The 18,060-nt window shown below is 39.4% G+C and overlaps 1 protein-coding gene across 4 annotated transcripts in view; it reads right to left on the minus strand.

Moving 5' to 3' along the window:
* Positions 1 to 403: 403 nt before the first annotated feature.
* Positions 404 to 18,060, minus strand: part of CNTN1 (contactin 1) — a 131,023-nt gene continuing 113,366 nt past the window's right edge. For all 4 annotated transcript variants that reach the window (XM_069976000.1, XM_069975999.1, XM_069975998.1 and 1 more), the window contains 11 exons: positions 15,924 to 16,096; positions 11,891 to 12,017; positions 10,841 to 10,999; positions 9,456 to 9,605; positions 9,252 to 9,322; positions 7,378 to 7,612; positions 6,287 to 6,390; positions 4,487 to 4,673; positions 2,684 to 2,796; positions 838 to 994; positions 404 to 503 (listed from right to left, as the gene is read on the minus strand). In XM_069976000.1, coding sequence (XP_069832101.1) covers positions 424 to 503; positions 838 to 994; positions 2,684 to 2,796; positions 4,487 to 4,673; positions 6,287 to 6,390; positions 7,378 to 7,612; positions 9,252 to 9,322; positions 9,456 to 9,605; positions 10,841 to 10,999; positions 11,891 to 12,017; positions 15,924 to 16,096 — 1,556 coding nt within the window. In that variant the 3' untranslated portion in view covers positions 404 to 423. The remainder of the gene's footprint in view (positions 504 to 837; positions 995 to 2,683; positions 2,797 to 4,486; positions 4,674 to 6,286; positions 6,391 to 7,377; positions 7,613 to 9,251; positions 9,323 to 9,455; positions 9,606 to 10,840; positions 11,000 to 11,890; positions 12,018 to 15,923; positions 16,097 to 18,060) is intronic.

The following is an 18,060-nucleotide window of genomic DNA, read 5'->3' on the forward strand; positions in this document are numbered from 1 at the left end:
ATGTAGTTACTCTACACATACCATATACAACATTGGAATCTCTAATATATTTCATGATTTGTTATTGTTAAGTTTTGTCACCTATGGATAGTGACTACTTTCAATGTACAGTCTACGTTTCTGTAATTTAACACTGTAACTTGCCCCATTTGATCATGCAACTGTCAGAGACTGGCATAAGTGTTTCATAAGGCATACTGGAACAAATTAAAAATGATCTCTTATCCTTGAAAGTGATTTCCACAGAGGAGTTCCTGAATGCCTTAATCCTAGTTAAAGTTCATAATAAATCTGCTGGGTAATATATACGTATTTTTCTCATTTTTGGCTTAAGTTGGTTCCGCAGGAGTCATAAAACAATGGTTTCCTCCGTAGTTGTGAAAGGAGTACACTGCACTCAGGATGTTCTAAAGAGACCTACATTCAGAATTCCAGGTAAACCAAGAGGCCAAAAGTTGGTAGCAATATTCCGATAATACTGGGAAATATTCCTGACGTGTCACCTGTGATAAAAAATATACAAACATAATTGATTGTGCTGATTTTTTTAAAAAGACATTTGTTCCTTACAAATAAGATGTAAGTTTTAACAGACATGTCAAAAGTTACTGATTGCATCGGGTCTCACTTCTTAGACCTGCTCCAGTCTTAAGATACAACCGGGGACATCCGACTTGGTCAATTCATAGACAGTATGCTCGGCTGTACAGTATCTCAAGATCCTAGCAGATCTTAGGAGCGAGACCTGGTGCAATCAGTAACTTTTGACACGTCTGTGGACATGTCTAAATATACGTCATGTGATGGTAATGCTCAAAGCAGAAAGAAGACACTTACTAGTAAGTTTGATATAAGCAACTGCACCATCTCCTCCTTCACTGTGGGCTCGAACCTCGACGATACATTCACCTTCCCTGGGTGCTGGCACTTCTAATGAATGATCTCCAGTAGAGTATAATGTGCCTGCATGTTGACCAGCTGGCTTGTAAAGAATCTTAAGAAACAAAAAGTATTTTGTGTGATGTTATATAATGCAGACCTGTTGTTTAGGTACACACTGCATGTTCATAATAGATGATGGATGCATAGATAAAAAGAAAGATCCAGAAGAATAACTGCAGCACTCCAGAAAATAAAAATAAAAAAGTGTTTATTCCTTCAGCGCGGATGTGGGAGAAATAAACATGTTTCTTTGAAGTTATTTGCTGTGGCAAGAGTGGCAAGAGTGCTGTGGCAAGTCGTCTGGATCTAGTAACTGCACCAGAGGTCACGTGGGTGGTAACCGCTTGGCACACACCTGTTATTATCTGGAGTGCTGCCCTCATATTTTCTTGTAATGGATAGAAAAGGTACCATATTTTTTGCTTTATAAGATGTACCTCTGGTTTAGACAACTGAAAACAGGGAAAAGAAATATTGTATGGTAATTAAATTTCCCTGGTGGTCTAAGGGGCAGTGAACAGGTCAAAGTTTTTTAAATTGCAGGGCCACTTTAACACTCTCTATTACAGTTCATTATATCCACGCATGGACAGCTTTGCAGCACACAGAACACACACACACCCAGCTGTACTACATTTTACACACCGGGCTTGGCTACATCAAAACACACACACAGCTTTGCTACAGAAACATACCCAAAGACACATACCAAGCTGTATCAATACACAGACACACACACCACTGCTACATCACCATACACAAACAGCTCTGCTCAGGGGCGGATTAACTTTACCATACGCCCCGGGCTGTTCACCAAGCTTGGGCCCTCCCAACCCACTGTAACTATGGCGGCACTAGTGTAGTGGTCGTAGTACAGAATAGATAATGTCATGATGCCCTGATTTGTGCAAAATTGCAGTAAAAAAAAAAGCTGCATTTATTTTCAAATCATGGCAGATCTGTAGCCAGGAGAAAATACACTACTGAAAGTATAAGTCTTTTTGGGTGGCTATTGGCCCCCAGGAGCTCTGGGCCCCGGGCTACCGCCCAAATCAAACCTATTATAATCCGCTACTGGCTCTGCTACATACATAGACACAAACAGACACACACATTTTAATACAGATTGTCCCTACCTATAGTACCAGTAAAGCACTCTCCTTGCAGTCATGTGACTAATTACATGACTGTGAAATTAGGGAAGGTCCTGCAGGTCCTTCTCCTCCTGTTCTGGGTAAGTTCTCAGGGGCTTTTACTTATAGGAATCTGGAGGTGATGGTTATTATATTTAGATTCCTCTCCTACATGGCACTGATCTCCCTGATCAGTGAAGAATTCACTAAGCAGTCAGGCACAGCGCATTGTCTGAACATAGGGGGAAGCAGTCAGGGCTGCCTGACACTGTTGGGGTGCTTAGCCTCCTGAATATAAGACACAGGCACTTGTTATTAAGATATTTTGTGTCTTATAAAATGAAGTATGCTGTATATATTTTACTCCATTGCCATGAGATCACACTGCAGTTTGTGTGTATGTTTTACAGAATAGTATGAAGAAAATGTATGTGTTGCATTGTATTTGTTGTATAATGTAACAGATCAGAATTTCATTTATAGCATTAATTTTTTTTCTCTTCTCAAGAGAATAAAATTAAACATGAAGAAAAACCCAATGTGAACCCAGGCTAGTATAAGGAATACAATTACTGAAAAATAATTAAAAAAAAAAATGATAAATTTACCTTATACCCTTTAACTGCTGATTCATTGGATAATGGTTTTACATGTTCCCAAGTGATGATATACTGGGAGCCAGACTTCACAGCACTGATAATTCTAGGTTTCTGACTGGGAGCTAAAAAAAAAAAAGTATTTTAAATCAGAGTTCACAAATAAAACTAAGCTTTATTGTTATAATCGTAAAATGTTGTTGCAACTCTGTGTTGATAACGTTTGAACCACAGGAGATATTGAAAATCTGACTGTGACAATGGGGTCATCTATCAGTGAAATTGAAGCATACAGTACATGACAGCGACTGGTGAGGTATATGGACATTAATTTGATGCTTTGGCTATCAATCAAGAACTTGTGTGGTAACCGCTATATAGTGAGGTTTAGTTTATTGGACCAATCCTTCTATGGTGAGATCACCAGGAAAAGTTATTTCACAAGCAGGGCTAAACAATCTTCACACAATGTCTTTTTAGGCAAAATAATGGCCATTGTTTGATAATGACGGACGTACTGTATATAATGTTCAAGATTATTGATTGTTGTCTTTTTCAAAACAACAGCCGTTAATTTGCATAAAAATATATTGTGTGAATATAGCCCATGGCTGTAAATTTAGTAAAAATGATGTCTGTTTTTCTTATTAAATAGGCAATGTTCCCACAACGTCTTTTTTAGGTGATCATCATGATCATTAGTAATGGTCGTCATTATCAAATAAATGTCTGTTTTTCACCTAAGAAGACATTGTGTGAACATGGCCATAATGTACAACGTGTGCAACATCTGATAAACAGCCATCTGTGCACACAATACCAAATAATTTTTGTTGAGCAGAGACAGACATTTTTCCACAGACTTATTAGAGAGCACATTATTAGATAAGAAAAATGGCTGTATTTTTCCTATTTTATAGACAAAGGGGGACATTTATTAAGTCCGGCGTTTTTTACGCTGGGCGTAAAAATGTCCCCGCAGCTCCGGAGCTTAGGGGATTTATGTAAAGGCGCAAAGCCTCTACATACATCCCGATTTCACAGAGCCTCTCCACCCAAAAAATTTTAAACCTATGCCAGCTCTACGTCTAAATGCACCGGACCCAGAGTCCGCGCCCCCGTCCCGCCCCCTCCACAGCCCGGCCCCACAGGCGAAGGTGGTGTAAAATGGCCAGATGCGAATATTTTATTCGCAAAACAGCCATTTGCAAATAAATTAAGTCGCACCTGGCCGTTTTATGCCAACAAATACAACTTTTTTGCTTGATAACTTTCCCCCATAGACTTTGTGCACAGAACAGGATTTTGTGTCTGTCATTGCCGATGGTTGTCAAAAAGACATCCGTTCTTTGCCGATAATGGCCAACTATAATGATCACTTTTGCCGCCGGCAATGACAAACGCAAAATCCTGTCATGTGTGTATATAGCCATATTTCGCTTTTATTTTACTGTATGTGAACTTAGCCTTAATGTTATGGCTGATCGATGTATTGCTATGTTCAGTCTTTTTCAACCAAAACCAGGAGTGGTTGAAAAAAGACTGACCAAAAGACTGATGAAAATACTATGTGTCAACATGGTATATGTCTCAAAAAAGTCATAATGAAGTGTATTAAAATTCAGGCTACGTTCAAACAGTATTTTCTGAGGTATTTTTCCAACCAAAGGCAGGAGTGGATTAAAAATACAGAAAGGCTATGTTCACATACCATCTTTTTTTGCCAGCTGTCTTTTAGGTCAGCCGTCATGTTGAGGTCATATTATTTCATAATGATAGCTATTATGGTAGAGTAGTGAAAAATTGTGTACTTACGTGCTTTTTTGGTGTGGAAATGAGTAAGTTTACTTCTAGGTCCATCACCAGCACTATTAAATGCAAGCATATCTAGGTTGTATTGAGTATCTGGCATCAATCCTTCAAGTCTGACTGGTTCATCTAATTGCTCCACTTGTACTCTGTGTGCTGCTGCTTCCTTGTCTTGACTTCGCCAGTATCGAATCTGCCATATAGAAAATTGGTGGCATGAAAACATAATATGCAAATACATGTCATAACTTTGGTCTACAAAGATGGAACTAATATGTTAGTATGGTTGATGTATGATTGGTAGTGTAAATATATATAAGTATAAACTAACAGCAACAAGTGACTAAAACCATTTCCTCTTTTACTGACTACTTTAGGAAAAGTAAATAAACTTTATGGAGAACCAGGTCAAAATTATCTTGTGATATGAGAACATGGTGACATCTGATTGCGCTAGAAAAAAAAAAGTGTACAAACATTTCTGGATTGCCTACATCTACTTTTGGCTATGTTCACACATGCAAAGTATTTCTGTAAGTCTTTTGGTCAGTCTTTTTTCAACCAAAACCAAGATTGGGTTGATAACACAGAAGCTATGCAAATCTCTCCATTATAATTTTGCCCCATCTGTTGGTTTTGGTTGAAAAAAATCCTGACCAAAAGAGTGACGGAAATGCTATGTATGAAGATAGCCCTAAATGCAGCCCAATTCAAGAAATGTGTAAATTTCATCTTTTAAAGGGGTACTCCAGCGAAAAGTTTTTTCCTAGTAATTGAAACACATTACAAAGTTCTATAACTTTGTAATATGCTTCAATCACCTCTCTGGCCCCCTTCCCTATCTTTTCCCCCCTCAACCCCCCACCAGGAAGTGAAGTAAACTCATTCTTACCTAATGACTGTTGACCTCAGGCTGCTCTGTGGCAGCCATTTTGTGACAATGACATCATCAAGAGGGAAGCGGGTCTAAGCCCTGTTAGCCAACCTCCCTTTGTCAGATGACACAGGTTGCTCAGCTCTGATTGGCTGAACAAGATGTAAGCCATCTAACAGTTTTAGAGAGTCAGTTAGACATCACAGGAGACAAAGTGCATCATCTAAAAGGCCAAACCAGGAAGAGAAGAAAAAATTAAGCCACCAACTGGAGGTTCAGGGACCTGCAAACAGCGGGAAATTAAAACCGAGATAGACTCCGGAGGGATGGTAAATGTAACTGTGTTTATGACTGGTTTTTTTTTTGTTTTTTTTAATCAGTGCCGGAGTACCACTTTTAAAATATTCCTTTAACCTTTAACTATAATTTTAAAAAAACTTTTAAAATATTCTATCACCAGAAGATAAAAACAGCAAGGTACTGTCCATACTGACCACGTATCTAACCATGAATGACTGTAATGTTAGTACGGGCAATAGATCTTAGTAACAGTATTGTATATTTACAGCTGCACATTTACAGAAGGGGCAATCAGTGGCACCTTTATGGCTATAATAACATAACATTATTTTTGAGTAAAAAACAGACGCTGATTGCAAGGGAATCAGCGTCCATTCTTTACTGCAGCATTGCATTGAGGTCAATGCAATACCATCTGCTGCATGCACACATTGTTATTTTAACGCCAGGTGGACGTACTTTACATTGAAGTGAATGGTTAATTGATTTATGGGCACACCCAATGGTATCGGCCGCAGGAATGTGCTGAATGCAATCGGCTGATGGCAGTTTAACAGTGTCCATTGCTATGCATATGATCTATATTATTTTGTTGTTTATAACCATATGCAATATAAATTGGTGAAATTCACCTGGTAACCTGTAACCGTCTGCCCAATTACTGGCTGCCAGGTTACACGTGCTTCAGAGGAGGAGATCACTTCACCTTTGACTTCTGTAGGTGCTTCTGTTGGTGCTGAGTACAAAACACAGGAAAAACAAAGTTAACATCTGTACCTATTTATACACAAACTGAGGAAAAAATGGAGGATGTATGAGGGAGGTGTTCTTCTATTTCCAATAGAATCTTAGTAGGCCTCAGGCCAGATCCACCTACAGTATCATCTTACTCCCTACAACAGAATACTTTCTGTGCGTAACCAAGTTTTTTACATGTACATCACAAAGCTGCAAGGATCCCTTTTTAATAGAGTTTATTAATATTTAACTGGGCCTAATATTCTAACGCAACACTAAAGTGTCATTATAATTTTCAAACTCAAAGCAACAGGGGATGTGATATGAAGTTTTTTGTTTTTTTTTAACACAAAGCTATACTTACCATAAATCTAGGTCCAGTCTCATGAAAGCAGCTATTTAGTTCTTGTTGTGGTTGAAAAAAGAGCAGGAGGTCCCAGCCACTACAGAGTGTCATGGCTTAACGCGTCTCTTGGAGCATGCAGATGACCTGGATTTTCAACCAGCACAAGACTGAAGAGCTGACTTCAGAAGACTGAACCTATACTTCAAGTAAGTATAGCTTTGTTTTCAAGCATGATACCATATATAAAATGCCCACAGCAGCCAATCACAGTGCCTATTTTATTTTACCAGAGCTGAAAGCTGAGCTGTGATTGGTTGCTGTGGGCAGTTTACACCAGTGTATATTTTACACCTTTTGACAAATCTCCCCCTGTTCAGCCATATCATCAAAGTTACGGTGATACCTTAGACTCTGTTAAGTGGACTACAACTTCATGATTTCCCTGCCCTACTGCCCCTATCCTCCCTGTGGCACCACACTACACCAAATCTAAAAGACTTTGTGACTAAAGATGCAACACAAATATTAACAAAGCCTTGCAACATAAAACATTTATGTACCTGTATATGGTTATTTCCTTCTGTGTTAAAATCAGAAGTTTCCTTAGCACTTATGTATCTCATATTCCTGTAAGCTTACCTTCATCTGCTGAATAAATAACAGCTATACTGCTAAATGGACCATCTCCCATCTTATTAAAGGCTTTAACTTTCACTTGAAACTGTGTGGCAGGAGTGATGCTATCATCTTTATGTATATATCGCCCACTTTCCGGATTGGTTACTGTCACTTTTCTCCATTCTCTTTCATTAAAAGGCTTGAAGGCAATAACGTAGCCAAAGTCGTCACCGTAATGGTATTCACGGGCTAAAGGCTGTAAAGGAAAATAAGGTGATGTGTCAATAGGGTGATGTGCAATAAAGCGTTAATGCTATGATCTGCACTCAGTTCCACTATGTTACTTTCTGTGTCATGCCCGTAGTTTGCATGTCCACACACCATAAATTGGCCCACCGACAAAATTTGTTCCCACTTACTGCAGTGGAGGCAATTTTCGAAAATATCACCAGCAGGCTATGTTCTCACTTATATAAGAATTTCCACAGTGACCTTAGTCTATACCAGAGGAGGTCAGATCCTCAAGAATAATACAATACTTCCAGTGCTGCTAACAAACTAACATGAAAATTCCAACTAGAGGGCAAAGCACTTAGGGATAAAATATAACTTTTAATTAAATACTGATTAAAAACTTTAGAAAATGCCACAAAAACACATACATGGTCTACAATGCCACCTTAGAACTAATTATGCGGTATGAGAGGGAACGATATAGATTGCAGGGAACACAGAGGGACACAGTGCACACTGTCCACTCCTAGTTAGTTGGATTCTGTCCCTGCCTTTTGGGGTGTCCCACCTCCTTAACAGGGTGGCCCCAACCACGGTGACGTTCCCTTCTCTGTTCTAAGTGCAAAGACACATGACATACAAACATGAAAATGTGATAATAAATAATCAACACACCACCAAATTAAACAAAATCCAACGCGTTTCACTTGTAAAATACTAACAGGATCATCAGGGATACCAAGGTGCAAAAAACATATAGATACATAAACGTAGTGAGATGAATATGCAAAACCACTTACACTACCTCAGGTGGATTGCCAACCGATATGTATTGCCCAAATAGCACGCAATAATCCACAGCATAAATGACCAAAATAGTGCCTACTCAGTCCATCACATCCTATGATAGATTATCATGGACAACACTGGGTACATTCCCGCACATGGTTAAAGTGAGAGAGACCCAGGCACATAATTAATTTGGTGGTGTGTTGATTATTTATTATCACATTTTCATGTTTGTATGTCATGTGTCTTTGCACTTAGAACAGAGAAGGGAACGTCACCGTGGTTGGGGCCACCCTGTTAAGGAGGTGGGACACCCCAAAAGGCAGGGACAGAATCCAACTAACTAGGAGTGGACAGTGTGCACTGTGTCCCTCTGTGTTCCCTGCAATCTATATCGTTCCCTCTCATACCGCATAATTAGTTCTAAGGTGGCATTGTAGACCATGTATGTGTTTTTGTGGCATTTTCTAAAGTTTTTAATCAGTATTTAATTAAAAGTTATATTTTATCCCTAAGTGCTATGTTCTCACTTAGGTTTTTTTGGCCTTTTTTCGCAGCCATTAATTTGCATAATTCAGCCATGTTTTGGTGCCAAAATGATAGCCATTCTCAAAAAAATAACAATAAAATATGTTGTGGGAACATAAAGAGCCATAAACAGCCTTTGCTTTGTAAATAGCCTCTACTACAAACAGAAGTACACCATTATCTCTCTCTCTCAGGCCTATTACATCTGATGACTCCCTCTCCTGCCCTGATTCCTTCTCCCAATCCTAACTATTGCCAGTCTCACCTTTCCTATGATGACTTTTATTAGCACTGAAACAACTCCCACCATGCAAGCAATACATAATGTTACCATTTTTACTTACCACCCAGGTTACTGTTAACTCTCGATTAGTTCCTCCACCACCACTAACATCAGAAGGAGCAACAATGGGTGCTGTAAAACCACAATTTAACCCAAAATGTTAAACTACTGAAAACAATTGTAAAACATAAGAAATAAATCTAAACACACATTATACGAAAGAAATATGCAAATTTTCAGAGTATATGTTATGCATTATACTTACCTGCTCCTTCTGTTCTAATTTTAGGAGATGGTAGACTTGGTTCTCCAGTTCCTAATGTATTGGTTGCTATAACTCGAAATTCATATTCCATCCATGGAATCAAATCTATCACTCTTGCTGACTCCATATTTCCTTCAATGTTAGGGACTTCTAAATCCAAACAGAACATGAATATGAGTTATTTCACATAATGCAGATCACAATAAATAATGTTTAGCCGAGTTCTTCTAGTGTCTTTTTCATTTCATGAAGACACAAAGGCAAGTATTTCTGGTAAAATGTCAAAATAATCATTAAGTCAAATGTATATTGACTACTGACCCCTTCAACCTGTTTCTGATCTCTAATTCATCTTTAAACTCCTGGAATTTATCTCAAAACTACTGCGCAGGTTTATACTCCACTCTGACGTGGGACATATTGCAGCTGTGCAGGATCTCGCTGGGACGGGAACTATCATATTCAAGGGTGTGAATGGTAATTAGGTGCATTATCAATGAGTTGGCAGGTCAATGCACTGGGATTTATCTTCGGAATGGTGTGGCTGATTTGCAAAAGGCGGCCACCATTAAATTCTGCACTGTGGTGCCAGTCAGGGAATACTAATATCTTTAATTCTAAGGTATGATACTAGATTCACTTTAATGGGCAGTATTATGCACAATATTATAAAGCCTATTGTTATGACAGATCCCCTTTCTTTAAAGGGGTTGCTTGGAGCAAACAGGTTTTTTTTTACTCACTTAAACTCATCCCCTACAGCTTACGCTCTGATGGCCCTTTTACAATTACTTCTTCCTGGCTTCATTGAACTGTCTGCTGAACAAATCACTGACTGAGGCAGGACACCATTTCAGTCAGTGATCGGCTAAGGACGCTGTTAATGTAGAGATGAAGTGTTACAGGAACCAGGAAGAAACTGTAATAAACAGGGACCAAGAGCAGGAGCTACGAGGAATCAAGCCATTGAGTATCACTTCTTTTTTATTTTTACACCACCCCAACAATATATAAAAAATATTTATCCATGTTCACACAATTTAAGGTTAAGGGTACAAACCCACTTGACGTATTTGCTGCGTGAATCAGTCTTAAAAATAAGCAGGCAAAACGCAGGTTGGCTTTATACGATTGTTCTGCGTTAAAATACGCAATTGCGTATTTTTGAAGCGTGAAGCTTGTTGTTAGCAAAGCATCAGTTGTTAACAACCTGTGCGAAAAACGCATGTAGCTTCACGCTTCAAAAATACGCAATTGCGTATTTTAACACAGAACAATTGTATAAAGCCAACCTGCATTTTGCCTGCTTATTTTTAAGACTGATTCACGCAGCAATACGTCAAGTGGGTTTGTACCCTAAAAGTAAACAGTGGGTCACAACATACCTGTCTTGACATCTTTCCACTCCTCTGACAGTGAATTTCTAGCCTGAATAGTATACTTTGAAATTGGCTGGTGATTATCTGTACCACTACTCCATGTGAGTTTAACAGATGTATCTCTTACTTCTTCTGTTCTGACACCTCCTGGGGGACCAGGTGGGCCTAAAATTGATAATTATTTAGTTAGTCAGGTAGCGATGAGTAAAATTAAAGCAGCCTAGCAAGAATTATGTATGACAACATAACAGATTTTAAAAGGTGTAATGGACTGTACTGCATACAATAAACATCTAAAGGACTGAAGTATTTGGTTTCTAGTTCTAAGAGTTGCCCACATTTTTTTTTTTTTTTTTTGGGGGGGGGGGTAATGATTGGCAGGAAGCAGTTGCCTAGGGTGGCATTGAGAGGGGCACAATGAGCTTGAAATAGAAATAAAAATACAAATATTAGGGCTAGAAAATAGTGGGTGGATGTGCAACAATTTTTATTCATGTGTGATGAGCAACCAAAGCAACTGAGGATATCGCTCAACTTGGCTTCCTTACAATTCAGATTTTTTTTTACTATATTTTATTCAATATATAATTTTTCAGAATCCTTATAATACCAACAATATGATCCAGCAATATAGTTATGAGAAAGATCTTTAACTGAAAAAAATGTCCTCACTTCCCCTTTTGTCCCAGTCTGTTTTTACCCTTGTGTTGACTATGGTCAATTGATCATTGTATGCAGTGTATGTATGCATTGTATGCAGTATGTATTGTGGACTCCAGTTAGGCTCAGAGGAACACGTGTGTTTGTTACAGAGCAGGAGGCCTGTTTACAGCTGCTGTGAGAGAAGCCAATGGGCTGGAGAAAAAAGACTAATGGACATTGGGAGCCACTGCCTAACTTGTGTGGACTAAGAAAGCATAAGCCAGAGAAATAATAACCAGAGGACAGAGTGGCTGGCTACCCTGAGGCCTACTGCAAGGAATATGCTCCAAGCTGAATACGGTAAGTGGCCAGGAGAGCCAGTAGTTATATGGGCATGATAATAAAGGTTCTTACCTCTGACTACCAGATCAGCTGAGGCTGTAGAGTTGTCCACAATACTTTGTGCAGTACAAGTGTATCTCCCAGCATGCTTGAGCTGAACATTTTTTATAATAAGTTCACATTTATCATTATCAGTGCCCTGTAGAATAAGTACAGTATATGGTAAAATTTGTGGAACATCCTATTTTTCAACAAAAAATCCAAAAAAAAAAAAAAAAAAAACATTTACGTTAGTTGAAAAAAAAGGTAAAATATATTATCTTTTCTTATTTTAAAGGTGTTTCCAGGAAAAACAAAAAATAAAAAATATTAGGGACCTAGAACATGGTAGTATAGCCCCTGGAGCCTCACCTGCAGTAAAGCCCAAAACATTTAAACAGGACTGATCCTTTATTCTGCTGAACAGGATCAGTCCAAAGTATAGGCCTAGCTAGGATTCATGGGGCCCCATAACAAGAAATTGTATGGGGCCCATGAATCCTGCACACCCAATCCCCCCCCCCACACACACACACGATTCACAAACTCACCTGACTCGGCACAGTCTTGTGTCGTTATGTTTTTCCAAATTTACAGCACATGAGTGACATCACTTGTGTGTCAGGGGCCGGGAGAATGAACTCCAAAAGACTGTGGTGCAATGCTGCCTCCAGCGACAAGAGGGACTGACAGGCAGGAACCCCTGCCAGTAGAGGCAGATGTGGGCGCTGTGAGCCGTAGCTACCATGGAGACAGACCACATGCCCCCCTGCCACATTGGCCTCGTTGCAACTGCGTGGTATGCCTCCACGGTAGGTATGCCAGGGCTGTATTTACAAATCTTAAGGGCTCATGTGACAATTATTTTTAGTTTAACACTAATGACATTTTTATACGACAAATGTCTAAGTATGTAAAGCAATACTGAATCGCTTCATAGCTTATTCCAAAGCATTGAGTGAATCCAGGTCTGATGTATGCATGTAAAGTATATGGCCACAGAATAGGTCTAAGGCAGAGACTTATAATTGCTTTTGTCTACACACATCCTCAGAAGTCCATTGTGGCCACTAGGTTAGCAAAACATAGCATGGCATGTGGTTTTATCTACCCGCAAACTGCAGTAAGAAGTAAACATCTAATTTCAGAGGCCACTTTAATTAAGTTTCACATAATTGAATGAGCTCTTCATTAAACGCAGCCATGAAAGCATTGAAAGCAGCCACTAATACATAGCAAATTACCAGCATTATGAAGCCTTTGGCACCCTGATCACTTAGATGTGTATGATCTGTGTAATGCAGCAAGTCATTACAGATTATTTGGCTTCTAGCACACAAACACCTCTGGTGATTAAATCGGTAGTAACAGTGCCCTTAGCTCTTCTGCTACCATAGCACATTGTAATTTGCTGCTAGCTCTTATGAAATAAAAAATGAATCACGTTTTGCAACTAGAACAGATAAAAGGATTTCATGTACGGATAAAAACAAGGAACATTTTGTAATTTCTTTCTCAACTAACAAATTACTTTCTCAGTTAAGGATATATCCAAAAAACTGCACATAAAGGGAAATCTCAAATACAATTTAGTCTTAGGCTGGGTTCACACTACGTATATTTCAGTCAGTATTGTGGTCCTCATATTGCAACCAAAACCAGGAGTGGATTAAAAACACAGAAAGGATCTGTTCACACAATGTTGACATTGAGTGGATGGCCGCTATATAACAGTAAATAACTGCCATTATTTCAACAGCCGTTGTTTTAACCCCTTAACGACCGTATGTTGTTATTAATAAAAAGCCCCCTCCCCTAATAAAAGTCAGAATCACCCCCCTTTTCCCAGGTTATTAATAAAAGTAAATAAATAAACAAACATGTTTGGTATCGCCGTGTGCGTAATCGCCCGAACTATTAATTAATCACATTCCTGATCTCGCACGGTAATAGGCGTAAGCGCAAAAAAATCCCGTATGTTGTTATTAATAAAAAGCCCCCTCCCCTAATAAAAGTCAGAATCACCCCCCTTTTCCCAGGTTATTAATAAAAGTAAATAAATAAACAAACATGTTTGGTATCGCCGTGTGCGTAATCGCCCGAACTATTAATTAATCACATTCCTGATCTCGCACGGTAATAGGCGTAAGCGCATAAAAATCCCAAAGTGCAAAATTGCGCATTTTTTGTTGTATCAAATCCAGAAAAATGTTAATAAAAAGCGATCAAAAAGTCGTATATGCGCAATCAAGGTACCGATAGAAAGAACACATCATGGCACAAAAAATGACACCTGACACAGCCCCATAGACCAAAGGATAAAAGTGCTATAAGCCTGGGAATGGAGCGATTTTAAGGAACGTATATTTGTAAACAATGGTTTCAATTTTTTACAGGCCATCAGATACAAGAAAAGTTATACATGTTATATATCGTTTTAATCGTAACGACTTGTGGAACATATATAACAAGTCAGTTTTACCCCAGGGCGAACGGCGTAAAAACACATATCCACTAAAAACACAAAATGTGGGGGTTTTTTTCAATTTCACCACACATTGAATTTTTTCCTGCTTTTGCAGTGTACTTTATGCAAAAATTCAGCCTGTCATTGCAAAGTACAATTAGTTGTGCCAAAAATAAGGGCTCATGTGGGTTTCTAGGTGAAAAAATGCAACTGCTATGGCCTTTTATGCACAAGGAGGGAAAAACGAAAACGCAAAAATCAAAATTGCCCCGGTCCTTAAGGGGTTAAAATAACAGCAAATATTTGCCATTAAATGGCGGCCATCCACTCAATTTCAACATTGTGTGAACAGATCCTTTCTGTGTTTTTAATCCACTCCTGGTTTTGGTTGCAATATGAGGACCACAATACTGACTGAAATATACGTAGTGTGAACCCAGCCTAAAAGTTACTAATATTCTTCCTATTAAAAAAACATGAATATCAGTACAACTAAAAGTACTTTTGTTTCCAGAATACTGTTTCTTTATGTTTAATATGGATTCTGAAAACAATTGCTGATATAAAACATTTTGCTGTTATTCCAGAGAAAATAATGTATGATCTATTCATTGAAGGAAATCTATAAGCTCTATATCTCTCAGAACTGCAGACAAGGACAGATAGCTGATGATACCTGTCCCATAGCTGATTGATTTTTGAAAAGTAATAAAATCAGATTTCTCAAGAGCCATAGAGGCCATGATGCAGCATGCACACCTACTCCCTCCAAACCCTCCCTGACAGATTCTGTAAAGTCTTTGGAATGGGGGTTTCTGGGGAACTCATAACACCCAACTATATATTCTTTTAACAGGTATGTAATCACAAGGATAGAAGCAGGGTACACTGTATAGGGTATATACAGCAATAACCAGAACCAACTACTGCAGTCACAAAGTACAACTTATAGGGAGCCAGGAGACCGGGCCAAAACTGATTGGACCAGGCTCCTGGCGCCAAACCAAATCACCTGAGCAGAGAAACTCTGACTGGCAGCATAGCTGTCAGTCAGTAAGCAGAGATGCAGCTGAAGGGAGTTACTAACAGAAACATAACAAGAACATGGGTCTACGATTAATAGGAATTAGAGGGGACATTTATTTACTGTAAGGAAATCTCTCACCTCATATACTGTACATGCCGATGTCTTCAAAGAATGTACACCAACGATCGGCACTCCAGCAAGGGTCGTGGTGCCAAGGGAAAACTGTATCCACGAGAAGTAACAAAATCCCGACACTCACATAATTGCAATAAAGAAAGTGTGTTTATTCACACAAGTGGTTCGCTGCCCGCGTTCCGACCATAAGGTCTTTCTCAACTGAAAAAGACCTAATGGTCAGAACGCGGGCAGCGAACCACTTACTTGTGTGAATAAACACATTTTCTTCATTGCAATTACGTGAGTACTGGGATTTTGTTACTTCTCGTCTTCTTATAAAGGTCAGTATTCACACATAGACGTATTTATTAAATATCTAGTCACAAAATGCATTTTGGGGTTCCCAAGACCCCAACAATGTTCAAAGATTTTTTGTATATGATTAACCAGCTTACCCTATCATGTTCTTCATAATAGCTGGTGCCATCAGTCTCTATTATAAATCCATTTAAAGACCAAATAAACTCAATTTCCAGGCCAGGATCATGAGATGCATGGCACTGTATAGTGGCATTTTCCCCAACCGATACGTCAGCATTTGAAGGTGCAAGGGTAATTTTTGTGGCAGCTGAAATTGAGAAAAAAAAGACCATCATATGGAAATATTAAACCAAACAACAACGCCTATACAGACATACTTTGCTATATTTTGTAATTCTAAAAATAGGCATGTGTCCGTCAAGTTCAGCCTATTACCCTGCAGTGTTGATACAGGATAGCAAGAAATAAAATACATGAGGTGGAAGCCAATGGTCCACAAGAAATTCCTGGTTCAACAACCCTTCTCTAGAATATAACTATAACCTATAAAATTATTACACTCTAGAAATGTATTCAGGCACCTTCTGAACTCCTTTTGTTAGTTGACCATGGCCCCTGTCTCTGGAACAGACTTCCATAGTCTCACTTCAATTACATTAACCCCTCTACGTCCACAATACAGTATACGTTCCTACTGCACATGCACTGTGCAGTAGGAACATATATATACATTCCTGGACTGAAGGGGCTTTAAATGCGGCCCCACACACATCACTGTTGCCGATGCAGGAGCTAATGACAGGCAGCAGTGGACATGCGGCTGCCTGTCATTAACCATCTTAAAGGGAACCAATCACACAAAAATTGGCTATAAAGCTAAGGAAACGTGCTGGTAGATCAGCCAGCACGCTTCCTAACCATCCCCCTGTCCCCTCCGTCCCCTGTACATAGAGCCCGCAAAGTTAGTTTATTAGTCTCCCGGGCTCTATGCAAATTACCTTGTAAGTAGTCACGTAAGTAAGTAGGCCGACGTCTTTACTAAGCTGCGCATGCGCAGTACTGTGGGTGAAGCCGCTGCTGTACTACGCCGTGCAGGCCAGGCTGACGTGCAATGCCGGCCCCCCCTAATGACGTCACCATGCGGCGCTTTCTACACACGCCCAGAGGGGCGTGATTACAGCACCGGAGCCGGCCCAGGACACAGACTACTTGAAGAAGACACCCGCCCACCGTGACTACTTGAAGAAGCCGCCCGCCCACCGTGACTACTTACAAGGTAATTTGCATAGAGCCCGGGAGACTAATAAACTAACTTTGCAGGCTCTATGTACAGGGGACGGAGGGGACAGGGGGATGGTTAGGAAGCGTGCTGGCTGATCTACCAGCACGTTTCCTTAGCTTTATTGCCAATTTTTGTGTGATTGGTTCCCTTTAAACGCAATGATTGTGGCATTTAAAGTAGTCAGTGACAGGACAAGGACTGAAACCAACTTGTACCCACAGGCAGCGGTAAGCCTCTACGTCCTCCGTCAGATCTTCAATCTGTGTATAGAGTCTACTCTCAGCCCGACTCTATGCTCAGATCGCCGATAATACATGGCATAGCATTCATCAGTGTATGCAATCTGAGGATTGCATATATAAGTCAGACTTATATTTGCAATATAAAATGTGTAAAATAAAAAAAATTAAACGCTTTAAGGCTATGTTCACACTATGTTCGCACTGTCAGCGCCGCGAAACTACGCCCGTTATTTTAAGGTTCCCTATAATGACTGCAATGCAATGTAACTACGGCCGTTGAATTCACACTACGTATCAGATAACGGCCGTTGTTTATACGGCCCCGTGAAAAATGAACATGTCAATTATTTCCAGCCGGTAATACTGCAACAACGGCTGTGGATTTCAATGCGGACGCAAACGTAAAACTTATATCTGCCGAATTAAACTTGATTTTGATGTAAAAAAAATTCTGAGTGGTTTCTCGGGCTGAGCACAGTATTTAAAGTAAATGACCTGTTTCATCCTGTTTATAATCATGCTAGGAATCAAAATTAAACAACCGTAGTTTCACGACTAGCCCGTACGATAGTAATTCTACGGCCGTTGTTTCGGCCTCAAAATAACGGCCGTTGAAAACAACGGCCGTTATTTTACGTAGTGTGAACATAGCCTAAAACATTAAAAAAACTAATAAAAATGCCCCAATAAATAGTTATATTATCCCCTTTCCCATTATACAAATAAAAATATTTTAAAAATATACAA

The sequence above is a fragment of the Dendropsophus ebraccatus genome, chromosome 1 (genome assembly GCF_027789765.1).
Source record: "Dendropsophus ebraccatus isolate aDenEbr1 chromosome 1, aDenEbr1.pat, whole genome shotgun sequence".
NCBI lineage: Eukaryota > Metazoa > Chordata > Amphibia > Anura > Hylidae > Dendropsophus > Dendropsophus ebraccatus.